We start from the raw sequence: 16,235 nt of genomic DNA on the forward strand, positions 1-16,235 counted from the left end.
TTCAGGTATTAAAAAGTTAACCTGGGTTCAGAAATAAACATTGAAAAGCAAACTGAAGGAATTATTTGTAGCAATTTGAGGATTTTCATGTCTTAATATATAGAGAGTTCATACAAATCCATAAGGCAAACACTGAGTCCCCAGTGAATTTGAAAGAGAATTTAACAGAATAAGCAAGTACCTGAGAGAAAACTTTGTAGGTGTACTTTTAAAGATGTCTATTCAAATTTTTTTGGAGTCCCATATTTCTTTAATGTACTCCCAAAGACATTGGTAACATGCTAAAAGAGAAAAGAAATATTTTTTGCCACTATGTTGTAACTGTGTAATCTCATTTAAGAGAAATATAGTTTAAAAGATACAAAATAGAGGGCTAGGGTTGTAGCTCAGTGGTAGAGCGCTTGCCTAGCACATGTGAGGCACTGGGTTTGATCCTCAGCACTACGTAAAAATAAATAAATAAAATTAAAGGTATTGTGTCCATCTACAACTAAAAAATATTTTTTTAAAAAAAAGATACAAAATAGAGCAGTGTGAATTTGCATTGCTTTAGGGTAGCTTTGAGAAAATTTTGAAAGACTTTATTATATATAATTCTTCCCTCAAAAACTTTTTTTTTTTAACAGGTATAAATTAATCCTTAGAAAGCAACTGAACAATGGAGCCAGACATCATTCGAATGTACTCTTCATCCCCACCACCACTAGACAATGGAGCAGAGGAGGAGGATGATGATGAATTTGGGGAATTTGGTGGATTTTCAGAAGTCAGCCCTTCTGGCATAGGGTTTGTCGATTTTGATACACCAGATTATACTCGTCCTAAGGAAGAGTTTGTATCTTCAAACCATTTTATGCCAATTCATGATTTCTCAGAAAATGTAGATAGCCTTACAAGCTTTAAGTCCATTAAAAATGGTAATGATAAGGACATCACTGCTGAACTTTGTACTCCCATGAAAGGTCAGTCTGATGTTTTACTTTGTACCACCAGCAAAGAAATTATTTCATCTAAAACTTTAGATACTTCTACTGATGGCATGGAAAGTCCAGGAGATTTAAACAAAGTAATAGAGCAGAGACAGAATGTTGGAACACCTGAAAGTTTCACTCCAGGAGATTTTAGAACTGATATGAACATTGTTCATCAAAACAAGCAGTTAGAGAGCTGCAATGGTGAAAAGCCTCCTTGTCTGGAGATTCTAACAAATGGGTTTGCAGGGTTGGAAACTGTAAATCCTCAGGGAACAGATGATCTAGACAATGTAGCTGATTCAAAGGGACAAAAGCCTCTGAGCACTCATAGCACTGAGTATAATTTAGACTTTGCACCTAGTCCTGCTGAGGAATTTGCAGATTTTGCCACATTTTCCCAAAAGGAAAGGATACAACTAGAAGAAATAAGATGTGCAGTTTTAAATGAGAGAGATGCACTAACCATTCAGGAAAACAACAAAATTAACAGAGTCAATGAACTGAATTCTGTAAAAGAAGTGTCTTTGGTTAAAAGTTTTGATGAAAAAGGAGACACTGATGGAGAGGATCAGGTTTGTGTTTCAGAAATAAGCATAGCACCTAACAGAAGTTTTGGTGTTGAAAAACAAGGCCTTCCAATGCTGCAACAGGATGAATTTTTAAATTCAAATATTCAATCAAAGGCTTGGAATTTGGTAGATTCAACTGATAATTCAGAAGCCATTAGGAAAGAACAATGTAAAACTGAGGAAGAACTACATTTAGTTACTTCAAAATGTGCTGACCTATGCATGGATTCTATTAAAACTTTTGATGCTGATGAAGAACTTGGTTCTTCCAAAGAAGAAAGTAGAAAGTTTACTAATTCCCAAATCCCAAACATTGGTCCTACAGAAGAAAATGTTTTGGATGATTCTGTAAGTGTAAAAAATGGTGATAGTAGTAATGATTTTGTGACTTGCAATGATACCAATGAGGATGATTTTGGTGACTTTGGCACAGCCAGTGGCACCACTCCACCTTTCGTCACTGGTACTCAAGATTCAATGAGTGATGTCACTTTTGAAGAGTCCTCAGAGCACTTTCCACATTTTAGTGAACCAAGTGATGACTTTGGAGAATTTGGGGATACAAATACTGCTTCTTACCCGGAGGAAATGATATTTACTGATTCAGACCTGAAACAGACCTCTGATAGTTTATCAGAGGAATGTCAATTGGCAAGAAAGTCTAGTGGAACAGGCACTGAACCTGTTTCAGAACTGAAAAATGGGCAAGACAGTGAGTTTGGAGATTTTGATTCAGTGCCAAATATTCAAGATGACTGCAGTGCTTTTCAAGACTCTGATGACTTTGCGGACTTCAGTTCAGCTGGTCCTAGCCAAATTGTAGATTGGAATGCTTTTGGGGATGAACAAAAAGATGGTTGTTCCTGGGCTGCTTTTGGAGATCAGCAAGCCACTGAAGCTCATCATCGAAAGGAAGTCTGGCAGTCACATAGGACAGATGAAAATGTTGATATTCCAGGAACCCCCAAGATGCACAGTATCCCTTTAGCAACTCCCAAAGGAGCAGTTGCTAGTGGCCATTTACAGGAATCAGCCACTTCCATTCAGGTATTTACTAATATTCTCTATTTTTTATGACATATTAATTGCTGTGAAGACTTCCAATTCAGCTTTTTAAAAAATATTTTTTCAATTGAGTACCTGTTAAAGGAGTCTCTTTATTATATGTAATGCTTGCCTGCTTTGTAGGTTAGTTACATTTTTACAACCCTTTGAGAAATTATAAATAGTCCAGTACTAAAACTTGATATTTATCCCAGTGAGTTTTCTTAAGAGTCATAGAAATTTGCCAATTTTTCCAGGTGTAGTGGCATACCCATAATCCTAGGGACTCAGGGAGGCTGAAGCAAGAGGATCACCAGGTCAAGGGCAGCCTCAGCAACTTAGGGAGACCTGCCTCAAAATAAAAAATTAAAAGGCTTGGGGGATGTAGCTCAGTGGTAGAAACCCTCTGGGTTCCATCTCGAGTACTGCAAAAATAAAAAAAATGTTAAGATGTAACAGTTACAGAAATGTGCCCATTTGATTTTTTTAAAAGATACTATGGGTAAATTCTGGTTATCTTTTGCTGAGAAACCAATTTTCAACTGGAAGTATTTCCAAAGTGTGTAAATTGAAATGGTTATACATCATTGCTTTGATACCTTTACACATTAAGTATAACTAAAAAGAACCAATTAACAAAAAGATATTAGGCAAATTATGGTATTACCAGTTGATGTACACAGCTAATCATTTTTCAGTTGGCTTTGGGTGCCTGAATTGTCTACTTTGCTAGTTCAGTTATTATATGGTTTGACTAATGTGTATTATTCCTGTTAGGTAATTTATTATTGAGGCAGAACCTTGGAATTTTAAACAGGAAGTGAACTAATTATAATGCAAAATGAAGACTGTTGGGTTTTGACCTAACCCTTTGCAAACTATTTAGTTTCATCTTACTAGCATATAGGATGACATTGGTATTGAACGATCTTTAATTTATAGCCCTAGAACTTTTAACATCATCAGATAGTGAATTTTTTAAACTATGATCCCTTCAAATAGGAAATTTTGGCATCACACAAGTTGATTGAAGTTACTTATTTATAATTTGATAACTGGATATAAGAGATAATAAAGCATGAAATGGGCTTCATGGAATCTGATAGAGCTGATTTTGAATCTTGACTCAGCTTCTTAAAAGCTTTATGGTTTTGAAAAAATAGAAAATAAACATTTTGTAGCATGATTATATTTGGTAAAAATTAAACAAAAGCTACATATATTTGGCAAGATGCATTAAGACTTTCCAAGATTTGTTTGACTCAGGCCTTAGACTTTTTTTTTTCTTTTCTTTTCTTGTTTTTTTTTTTTTTTTAATTTTTAGTTGTAGGTGAACATAGTATCTTTATTTTATTTATTTATTTAATTTTTTTAGTTATACATGGACACAGTATCTATTGTGTTTATTTTTATGTGGTGCTGAGGATCAAACCCAGTGCCTCAGACATGCTAGGCAAGTACTCTACCACTGAGCTACAACCTCAGCCCTAGACTTTTGTTTTTTGCTGAATGGGTTATACAGAATGACAGAATTTGGAGATGGATGTTGGGGAGGAAAAACTCTGGAAGGAAGTGGAGGAAGTTTGGGAAGAAAGTTGAGGTAGGGAAATAGGTATACCCTGCTAAGTTACTGAGTCAGTAGTGGATAAAGATTAAACAGTGACCTTGATTCTTATCCTGCTGTTGTAAAGGAGAATCGTAGCCTGTACTTTCTTCTTGGCTTTCAGATTCTGATGTTTAAATAACATTGTAATTATCTTAGTTTTTAAACCTTAGAACTGAAGACCAGAACATCAAATGCATACTCAAATGGTATGTCTTACCATTTGACAAGACCAGATATAATTATTGAAACTTTATTTATGGTACATTAATCTAGTCCTTGGAAGGGATTGGGTTTACTAACAGTTTTCTCTAAATGCTTCTTTTAATTGCTGCAATGTCCAGGACAGAATAGAAATCCTCACATATTAGAGTATTTTAGAATTCAGAGCTCAATTAATTCAGTTAAACAGGGGTGGAAGGCAGCTCTTTGTTTTGTAAAATCAGACAAATATAGGTGTCATTTCAGGTTTTTTCCCACTTTTCACTATATTTGGTATGTAACATCCAGGTCCATATTTTTTAGCACCTTTTTTTTTTAAAGTCTACTATGAACTTAAACTACCATAAATAAAGTTTCAATAAATATATCTTTCTCAGGCTTATTGCAATTATTTGTTACTTAGGTGGGGAAAATTCAATCAAGAAATTTTTCAAACTCAAAAAATGTTCTCAGTCAAATTAATTGTCAGCCGCTGGTCCAGCATACCTCATTACTGAGAAAAAAGATATTATCCTTTTAGTGAATAATTTTTTTCTGAGAACTCAGAATCTGATATATTTCATTCTCTTTTAACATTCTTAAGAATGACAAGTAGTAGACTGGGGGAACTGGAAAAAGTCAAGTAGTAGACTAGAGGTGTAGCTCAGTGGCAGAGCACCTGCATAGCATGCTTGAGGCCCTGGATCCAATCCCCAGCACTGCAAAAAAAAAAAAAAAAAAAAAAAAACCTCCATTTTACAAATCACAAAGAGGTCAAAATTTTTCTTTGCTTTTTTTTTAAAAAAAACATCAATGGACTTTTATTTTATTCATATATTTGTATGTGGTGCTGAGAATCGAACCTAGTGCCTCTCACATGCTAGGCAAATTTAAACATTTTCTATTTTTTTAGCCTTTTAATGTTTTAGAAAGGAATTTTGATTAAAATAGCCAAGATGCCTTTTTCTTAGATGTATGGGTGAAAGAGATAATGTCATAAGCATTACATTGCACTCTGAACTTTTATAAGTTTTTAAAATATCACTTTGAATGTTACTTGAGAATTTAGGTAATTTATATTAAAAATTCCTCTATAAAGAGAAGCTATAAATCATTTTTTGTTATTAGCCATCTAATTTGTAGTACTACTGAGAAAAGGAAGATTTGAAAGGTTTAAAAACTAAGAATGTACTAAGAATGTTACAAAAAAGGAAAAGAAGAAAATCATTAATTCTTTGGTTTGTGCTATTTTGAGGTTAAATTTCTGGGGTTTTTTTTCCCACCTAAAAGTTCACATTCTCCAATGGAATGTAACCAATTCTACATTTTCAACTTGATTTGTTTAATCATTTACCTAAGATTGTGTGCCAGTTTTCTCTTCTGTGGGTGAACATTTGGATTTATGATTGAAATAGAAGCAAGCAACAAAGAAACTAAGACTTTAAGATTTTGGCCTTTAAGGATCTTTGCTTTCCTTATTTGGATAGCATTTCCTTTTGCTATTTTTCCCTCAGAAAATTTGACATTCTGGTCTTTACTTCTAAAATAGATAGAAATACTCTTATTAGATTTATCCAGAAATTGTGCAAAAAGAGCAGATCATCTTTTTTGAACTTGGTAAATTGGTCCCTCTTTTTAGATAGCTTGAAATTAGGAATTGGTAAGTATACAGGTGTAGATTGTACTTGATATCTTACTTAATTTTTAATAGTGGTAAGACATAAGGTATCCCCTTAAGTGGAAGATTAAATTACTCAGTGGATTTTATGTTTCTTCTAAAGGTCCACTTAAGTGCAAGACCTAATGCTACCAATATTGAAACTATTGGCATTAATCAACTTCTGTTCCTAAGCAAGAAAGGAAAACTAACTGGAAATATGAAGGAATTTTAACAGTTACCTTAAATATGTACTTTAAAGGAGATAGGCATTTGAGTTTGCCTAAGAAGCAGAATCTAGATAGACTCCTAAGGTGCTGGTTTTTATGTACCCCTCTGGAAAGGTGAATTAGATTTGTGGTATAATTTATCATTTTATACTCCAATGTAGTCATTTATAAAATCAAGATGTATTTGGTTCTCCAGAGAAAGAGAACCAATAAATGGGATTGGGGGGGGGGGGCGGGATTAGTGGAAGGGAGCAAGGGAGGGAAGGAAGGAAGGAATACATTAATTGATTGGAGAGTGAGAAGTCCCAAAATAGAGTAAGGAAGCTGGAGACTTGAGAGCTGATACAGTTCCATTCTGATGTGAAGGCCTGAGAACTAGTAGAGCCAATGGTGTGGAGATACACACCTGTAATCTCAGTGACTCAAGTTTGAGACCAGCTTAGGCAACTTAGCTAGGCTTTAAGCAACTAAGCAAACTCTGCGTCAAAAATAAAAAGGCTAGGAATGTGGCTCAGTGGTAAAGTACCCCTGGGTTAAATCCCCAGTACCCACACCTACTCACCCCCAAAAAAGAGAAGAACCAATATTTCACTTAAGTCCAAAGGCAGGAAAAGATTGATGTCTCTATTCAGAAAGTCAGGTAGGACTAGTTCCCTCTTACTCAGTGTTTTTGTTCTATTCAGGTCTTTGATTGATAGGACAAGGGCCACTCATGTTAGAGAGGACAGTCTGCTTTATTCAGTCTTCCAGTCTAAATCCAAATGTTGATCACATCCAGAAACACACTCACATATTTGATCAAACGTCTGGACACCCAATGGGTGAGTCAAGTTGATGAATAGAATTATCATCCCAAGAGGGAATACCATATGTCCATATATTGCTTCAGGATTTTGGAAAACCTGTAACCTGTTTGTGACTAAAACATACCATTTGAGTATGCATTAGATAATACAGCTTATTTGCACCAATAGATGATATGACTGCTTATATACCATAGGACTTTCTTCTCTATCCCCAGACATAGAAAGATGACAGAACTGGGAATGAGTAAAAGTGAATTTATGTATAATGTTTTGCACTCTTTGATTAATTATGCCATTGGGTGATTGGGTGTTATGGCACACATATGTAATCCCAGCTACTCGGGTGGCTGAGGTAGCGTGTGTACCTTTGGAGCTGTGGTATAGCCAAGGGTTGCATTATGACTTTCATAAACTTCTCCATAAAATATTTTTTAAATTATATTTTATGACTTTAAGTAAATATGATTATTATTAATATTAAATACTAAAACATTTTTGTGGGCCCCTAAAAGTGTCATGGACCCTAGGTATATGGCATAGTGATTAAAAGAAGGTTCTGTAGTCATGCTGTTAGTTCCAGGGATTTGGAGTAACTTACATGAGCAACTTCCCTGAGCCTCAAGATTTACAGAATAATACTATCAGCAACGGGAGAGCTCAATAATAGAGTGCTTGCCTAGAATTTATGAGTTCTTGTGTTCAATGCCCAGATTGAATGGGGGGGGGGGATACAAGAATATTATTGTACTGACTTTAAAACTTTTGTTATGAGGATAAATGAAATTATGCTATAAAGATGCTTAGCACAGCACTTTGTACATAGTGCTCAGTGTATGTTAACTGTTACTGAATAACTATTACTGAATAACCTCAGAAACAAACTTCTTGAGAAATGGTTCTCAAAAGTGCAGGAAATAGTGTTGCTAACTATATTGTTGGTTAACCATGGAAAGACAGAGAGAGAGAGAAATCAAAATTTGTGGAGCAGTACCTCTAGTTCTGGCTCTTGGCAACATACTCACCTTTCAAGCTATTTTGAGAGAAAAAGCTCCTGCTTTGGGCTAGTTCTCATTTTCAGAATGGTTTTGACAGATAAGAATGCATATGAATCTAAGTGCACTTTTGTGCAATAGCAGACTTCCTGGACTAATTGGTTTCATAGCATTGAATACTAAAGAAAAATAAAAGGGAAGTCTGGCACCTGCCTTGAAGAGCATTTGATTTTTTCAACCCTACATTTATCAGAGTCCCATTTCTTAAAGTGTTTAATAGCCAGATGTGCTTCTGTTTGTCAGACTTAGAATTTGGTACATGTGTACGTGGAATTACATGATTTTTATAAACTGGTATTCAGCTAACCCATTACCAGTTTCCTTATTCCATGGAGTTAAGGGAGAATCAATGACATTTTCTCTTTTTTATACTTTGGAGTTAAAGGTATTTAAAATGCAGGTAATTTGTGTGAATGTTTTTGTACTCAGTGTGCCATTTAGTTAATACTGTGGCCTCAGCTAAATATTTAGACTGCTAAGTGTGTGTGCACTTATTACCTTCATATTCATTTAGAATGCAACACTGACTCTTTAGTAAATGTTTACAACTGTTAGATGAAATGGTTTGCTTTTTTAAATACGATCATCATCACAGTACTTAACAAGGGATCCATTGTCTAATGGCTAGAAATGTTTGAAAGATCACAAAATTTAAGTAAAAGCATAATTTGGTGAAAGGAATGTAGGCCTTGGAGTCAGACTTTGGGTCAAATTCTTGCTATGCACAATACCAGTACTAAAGCTGATTAATTAAAGTTCCCTGAGTTTCAGTTTGTTTATCTGTAACGTAGAGACAGTAATACTTATCTGAAGTGTTTCTTTTAGAAGATTCTTCAAGTGTTATATGTACAGCGTTAAGCATAGTAAATCACATAGAAAGCATTAGACTATTGTTATCAATACATTATAATTATATAAATATGTTCTACCTACATACAAGAATGATTTAGAGCTGGGGACAGTGGTGCATGCCTGTAATCCCAGCAGCTCAGGAGGCTGAGGCAGGAGGATGGTGAGTTCACTGAGACCTTTGTTTCTAAATAAAATACAAAATAGGGCTGGGGATGTGGTTCAGTGGTGGAGTGCCCCTGAGTTCAATCCCCGGTACTCAATAAAATAAAATGATGATTTAGATGGCTTATAGTAAGATATATTTTCATAAATAGAACTATGATGCCCTTAACAATCCTAAACAAAAGTGCTTTCCCCCCCCCCCAAAGCACTTTGATTTAGTTAGGATTCCTATACTAACAGTAGGCAGAAACCTCAATACTAGAAACTCAAGAATAAGAGATAGTTCATTCCCTCAACACTCCTGTAATTTTCAGAAATTAAACAGAACTGCTTTGATAACAACATATTATAGTGGTTCAAGAGCACCTACTCTGAGACTATGCTTCCTGATTTAGGATTCACCTTCCCCATTTAATATGCACGTGACCAGAAGCAAGTTAATTTAACTTCTCCCTGCTCCATTTTTCTCATCCAAAAAATGGAAATAATATTGTTATTTTCCTTATATGGTTCTTATGAAACTTCAATGAGCTGGTATTTTTAATGAATTTAGAATAATGCCTGGCTCATGGGAAGCACTATGTAAACATTAAACCAAAACTATAGTGCACCAAATAAGGCTTTTACAGTTTGAGTATGTTCAAAGAACATCTTTCGATCTTTTGTTGAATTTAGTTTCTCACTTTCCTGAAATGGGTTATACTGATTTTGTTTGCTTTATATTTGCTGCCTTATCTGCGTAAGGAAAGCAGAGATCAGCTAGCAGACTTGATCACTAATTCTAAATAATAAGATATAATTTTTTGGAATTTTACATCTAATACATTCTTTATATACTGGAATATATTAATAAATGACACTATTCAATGTAACCTTTTTCTGAGTAATTCAGCTACAAACTTAAAAAAAAATGAGGGCTGAGTTATAACTATAGTTCAGTTGGTAGAGTGCTTGCCTCTCATGCACAAGGCCCTGAGTTTAACCCCCAGCACCACCACCAAAAAAAATGAACAGTGCTATCATTGAATCAAAACCAGGAGTAAACTTCTGTGTAGAGAAACAGAAGTAATATAAACAAAATTCCTTTTTATTCATAAATGTTAGAACAAATCCAAGTGTAATATTTTACTTTATTGACTAGTTTGGTAAGAGATACTCAATATTTTGCTCAAACTAACAATTTTTTGTTTGTTTTTTATTTTCTTAATTAGTGTCTGTTTACAGTTTCTTGGAAAATCTGTCTTGAAAGACACAAACGACTCTGTTTTTTATGGTAGATTAGTTTCTCTGAGTATCATATGTGTTGTATTCTTGTAACCTGTTCTACTTACCAAGTTATTGGGACTATGTTCCATTATATTTTTGAACTTTTAAATTTATTGTGCTTTGGGGGAAGCATATTACTCTTAAATGCATCTACTGTATGCTTTGTACACTTTGTGTTTCATAATATAATTGAGACTTAACTCACAAATGCCAATCACCAATATCCAAAGTTTAAAATCTGCAAGAGAAGCAGTTACAGATTCTCTTAAAATAAGAGGCTCTTTGAAGAACAGATACTTGAAAACTAGGTGTTTTCTCCCCCATCCATATATACTCAATAGGAAGATCTTGGGAAAGAAACAAAGTATTTGGATTTTTTTTTATTATATCCTAATATGGTAGAAATTAATTGACTGAGTTTCATTAGAGAAACTTTCTTAGTGAGCTTTGAGTCTAGTGTGTGTTTGGTTGGTTGGTTTTCTGTGTATGTGTGTGTGTTGAGAACTGAACTCCGGGTAATCACACATACTAGGCAAACGCTGTACCACAGAGCTACATTCCAGCACCTTGAGCCTAGTTTTAACTCTGTTTTATTCCTGAGTAGGCTGCCATTAAAGTATCATCTGTATAAGGGGAGTAGAAATTATCAAAGTTGCCACCTCAACCACACTGGTAGACCTAGATATCTCCAGGTTATAAGTGAATCATAAGCCCCTGGGCCTGTAGCCTTCTATCAAAGTGTTGTAATTATATCATGCATTTACTTACTGGAATTAACTAGTAATAAATTAAATTTGGCATCATTTGTTGCCATGAACAAGATAGTAGTAAAAAATTATTTTTACAGGATGCCCTTACCATCAAATTGGTCTCATGGAGAGTTGGAAGTTGATACACTTTTTAAAGTAAAAATGCCAGAACAAATTTAAATTTATCAAAACCTTTGTTAATTTTGTTAACTGCTTTCTTGGTGATGCTGTTAGTGGATTCTGGTTATTTGATATTTACTTATTGCTTTACTTCAGGGGTTGGCAAAGTATGGCCAGGGGACAAATCTGTCCTGCCTGTTTTTGCAAATAAAGTTTCACTGGAACATACCCACATTTGTTTATGAATGGACTGCAAAACCCAAAATGTTTATTCTTTGACTTTATATTGAAAAGATTGCCAGCTCTGACTCTATCTCATTCAACAAAAGATCTGAAGCAGTCAAATTTTAGATCTAACCCTAAAGATATATGAAACAGTCTTTAAAAATGTTCATGTAATTTATATCTTTTGTGGGAAAAGGTTGTAGAAGAAGTAAATTAAGGTGATTAATGTGTTTCTTTTCCTCAAGTACTTTCCACTCATTTGAGAATTTCTTCATAGTTACACTTTATATGTAATAATGCCCAGCTGATTTAGTATGTTTTAGGGTCATTTCTTTGTCCAGGTGGTAAGCTTCCTACTCTGCCCTTTAAAAAGATAACAGAGAAGATACAAGAAAGATTTAATTTACAGAGAAATAAAATTTGGCCATATGTTAGTTTTTTATTTACCTTTTATGTCCAGGAGGAGCCAGTGCTTATCAGGTTTCCAATTAGGAAGTTATCTGATCCCTTTAAAAGTAATGTCTATCCATTCCCTCTGTTGAAGCAAGTAAGTGCTGGGTCCCCTTGACGCACTCAAGTTTCACAAGCCTTGGGATCTTGAGTCTACCCTTTACTTTAGGGTTCATAATTGAGAGTGAGAACCTTTTCCCATCACACAATGAATATAATGAAGGTGTCAGAGTAACTTTTGTAGAGTTAGCAGGAGAGTGCCTAGAGACTAATTATTCAGTGTTAATTTTTTTTGTTCTGGTTCAGCTTCCAAAAGAGAAACTTGGGTTTGGAAAATGTGTTTATGAAATTTTTTCAGGCTTCTGACTATACTAGACAACAAAAATCAAACATTATTATTATTTTTTTAATGATTTGGCAGGGGGAACTACCATGATGTGGCATTTTTTAAAAATATATATTTGGCATCAACTCAATAGTACATTTAATCTTCCTGCAGGTTTTAATTCATTAACATTTTGTATTCCTCTTTGATGTTTAAATAGTGAATTGGGCTAAGTTTGAAAATATCTTGCTTATATCTGTGGTACAGTTATGAAAATAGGAAAAAACGTTTATATAAGTTACACATGTGCAATAAACCTGGTGTTCTCCCCCACTCTCCCCCCCAAAAAAAGTTGTAAATCCAATAAGTCTGAACTAATAAGAATACTTCAAAGAACTTTTTCTGTTTTAGGTGAAAATATGGAATAGTCAAGCTTTACTTGCAAGATAGTTTTAAAATGTACATACACATGCAACAAAGGAGTAGAGAAATAGAATTTCTAGAAGATAGTGCAGGTCATCAAAATGATAAACTGTTTTTAAATTTCTAATCAGTTAAAATTGAGACTTTGTTTTCTACTTTGGTTTGTACTTATTAACAGCAGAAATATTTCAAAAAGGATTTTATAGTTCAAGTGTTTATGTCTAAAAAAAAGTCCTGATCAGCTATAATAGTATAATACTTTCACAAGCAAACAATCTCATTGTCCCTAAGTCTAGAGTACATTAGTAGTGGTGGAAAGAATATGAATGCTATCTGGGTTTTCTTTGTTTTTTTTGGTTTGGCTTTGGGTACATTATTCAAACTTTGATATTACTTTTCATTGAACAGTAGAGTAATAATACCTTCTTTATATAGACTCTTGTAATGAATTAAATAATATAACAAATGTAAAGAACCCAGTTATATGGTGTTTGGTGTGTAGCTACATTTGTCACCTACTGTATCATCATCATGATTACTTCAGGTAATCCTTTAGAATGATTGTTCTATGAGTAATTATGTGCTTTCCACTTAGAGTTTTTTGTACCTGAGTGGTGGATTTCCCTCACTCATTTACAGTAAGGGACAAGGTGTGTGCATGTGTGTTTTAATGATAGTACTAAGACATTACAATTGGAGAAGTGTAAATAAACTTTTGGGGGTATTTTGATACAGACAACTTTACTAAACCGCCTGGAACGAATTTTCGAAGCATGTTTTCCTTCCATATTTGTCCCTGATGCTGAAGAGGAAGTTACTTCCCTGAAGCACTTGCTGGAAACAAGTACCTTACCAATAAAAACAAGAGAGGCCTTAGCTGAAAGTGGGTAAGTAGCAGACAGTTTTTAGATACCATGTGGTTTTGTGGATTCTAATTTATATAAAGTTTTCTGATAGCATTAAGTATCTAAAAGGTTACTGTGTTGAAATTTAGTCGTGTTCTGCTAAAAGACTGACAGTGAAGGGCTAGGGATGTAACTCAGCAGTAGAGTACTTGCCTAGCATGTGTGAGGCCCTGGGTTCAATCCCTAGCAAACCATGCCCCAGCTCTAAAAAGGACATAATGAAAAAATTCCCTGCTTTTTTCTTTTCGTTTTGGTACCAGGGATTGAACCCAGGGGCGCTTAACCACTGAGCCACATCCTCAGCCCTTTTTATTTTTTATTTCAAGATAGGATCTAAGTTGCTTAGGGTCTTGCTAAGTTGCTAAAGCTTACCTCAAACTTGTGTCCCTCCTGCCTCAGCCCCCCTAACCACTGGGGTTACAGGTGTGTGCCACTGAGCCTGGCTTCTCTATTTTGAACTATTTCTTTTGATGTTTCTAAGTCAGTACTTTAATCAGTCAATGGCATGTATTATATTTTGATTTCCTAGTACAATAAATAAGCCTTTAGATCTTATCTCTGCTATTCTGCCTTCATCTTCCTGATATACTTATGTTCTTGGTTATTTTTCTAATTTGGTATTTTCAATATTATAATTATTATGATGATCAAGTAAATTTTGTTCACTGCTAAGCCCCTGTTTTCTTTATCCAACTTTTTCTTGGACTTTGAGCATCCCTAATCTGAAAGTCCAAAATCTGAAATACTCTAAAATTCTGTCTGGACACAAAAGTGGCTCATGCTAGTCCCTGCTACTTAGGAAGCTAAAGCAGGAGGATCACTTGAGCCCTCAGCATTTGTAATATAGGATTTATACATATTCAGGGCCAGCTGGTCAACACATAGTGTTCCCATCTCAAAAAAAGGAAAAAGTTTCCAATTTTGGAACGTTTCAGATTAGGGGTACACAATTGATACAGTCTAGGCAAATCTATAAAATCTGAAACATTTATGGTCCCAGCCATTTCTCATAAGGAATATTCTAGCTGTAATTGCCTGTCTTTCTCATTTACTGAGTCTTTCCCTACCCTCCAGCAGCCTGTTAGTATAATTTTAATTGTAAGCAAACCTATCAGGTTGTCCTTCCTTTCTTTTTTTTTTTTTCCTGAAGCACAAAGAGCTCTTCCTCCTCCCTGTTATCTTCCTCATATCTAAAATGATTTCTGTCTAGGTCTCTTACTCATGTGTTCTCTTGAGACTTCCTTTTGCTCATATCCCATTTTGGTGGAGCATATTTTCTAATAACCTCCTGAGGGGAAAAAAATACATGGGAGACAAAATTTTATTTTATTCTACTTTCACATTGAATTTATAGTTGAAAATCTTCTTTTTGCTGCTGACCTTCTGAAATTTCACAACAGAGTGTCTTGATAAGAATTGGTTTTCATTCATGAGGTAGGATCATTCAATCTAAAGACTTCTGTTATTGAGTATTGAGCATTTCTTTTATATTATTACCTCAACAATTGCCTTCCTTCCATTACCTGTTTTCTCTCTTGGGAATTCCTGTTAATTATTGGATCTTAAAGGGTCTAGATTGATTTTTCTCATTTTAATTTTAAAGTTATTTTTAGGAACTATTTTACATTTGTAAACAAGGAAATGTTTAAAATGTAAAAAATACAAAAGTATAGATATGCTATAATTGCAACTCTGTAGATCAAGATTCAAGGAGAAAACACAAATATTAAATAGCTATATTAAGGTAGTGAAATGCTAAGTGATTTCCTTTAATTTTCTTTTATAATAAAAGGCTACATTTCTACTCATTACTGGCATATTGTTTCATATGAGTTAGTTACTTTTCTAATAAGTATGGCTCTTGATTTCATTCACATAACTATTGTACACCGATGTTAGACATAAGATAATTGGAATGTGTAACGTGTCATGGTCATATTAAAAGTGAAGTTCATAATGAAAACTGTTTCTTTCATAATGAAACCTGTTGTTGGTGGCTTTATTATGGTCTCTGCAGAGAACTGCTGGATGTGTGGACCGAACTACAGGATATCCATGATGCACATGGCTTGAGATATCAGTGGGGCGGCTCCCATAGCAACAAGAAGCTTTTGTGCTCCTTAGGAATAGACACACGAAACATTGTGAGTTTGTTAGTACTTTGAAAAATTCTTTCAAATGCTTTTTAAATTTTATACTTCTGTTAAACCGTAACAAGCCTATTCCTCAGAAAAGTAAATGTTTGTTTTTAAGTATGCCAACTTTTAAATATCAATCTACCTAAATGTTTCTCCAAGCAATATTTCCCATTTTTTAAAAAAGTCATTTTTAGTGTTTTCCCTTAACTATAAAAAGAGAGAATTGGAACTAGGAGAATTGGGGGAAAAAAAGAAACTCCATATGTGCAATTAAACAATTCATCCATTCACAATGTATATAATAAAGCATTGTAAGCATATTTTGGAGACTAAATGTGTTCTTTATCTCTAACACATATTTATAGCTCTTCACGGGCAATAAGAAGCAGCCTGTTATAGTGCCCATGTATGCAGCAGGATTGGTAAGTACAGAAGTGTCTGTGCATGTATTTGTCATTACTGCAGTTATTCTGTAAAATCATCT

General features: G+C 34.4%; 1 protein-coding gene across 7 annotated transcripts in view; it reads left to right on the forward strand.

Annotated features, from left to right (window-relative positions):
- Positions 1-16,235, forward strand: part of Aftph (aftiphilin) — a 70,659-nt gene that overhangs the window by 21,779 nt on the left and 32,645 nt on the right. For all 7 annotated transcript variants that reach the window (XM_077791867.1, XM_077791866.1, XM_026387199.2 and 4 more), the window contains 4 exons: positions 627-2,590; positions 13,444-13,595; positions 15,631-15,757; positions 16,117-16,173. In XM_077791867.1, coding sequence (XP_077647993.1) covers positions 659-2,590; positions 13,444-13,595; positions 15,631-15,757; positions 16,117-16,173 — 2,268 coding nt within the window. In that variant the 5' untranslated portion in view covers positions 627-658. The remainder of the gene's footprint in view (positions 1-626; positions 2,591-13,443; positions 13,596-15,630; positions 15,758-16,116; positions 16,174-16,235) is intronic.

This window comes from Urocitellus parryii, chromosome 12, assembly GCF_045843805.1.
Source record: "Urocitellus parryii isolate mUroPar1 chromosome 12, mUroPar1.hap1, whole genome shotgun sequence".
Lineage (NCBI taxonomy): Eukaryota > Metazoa > Chordata > Mammalia > Rodentia > Sciuridae > Urocitellus > Urocitellus parryii.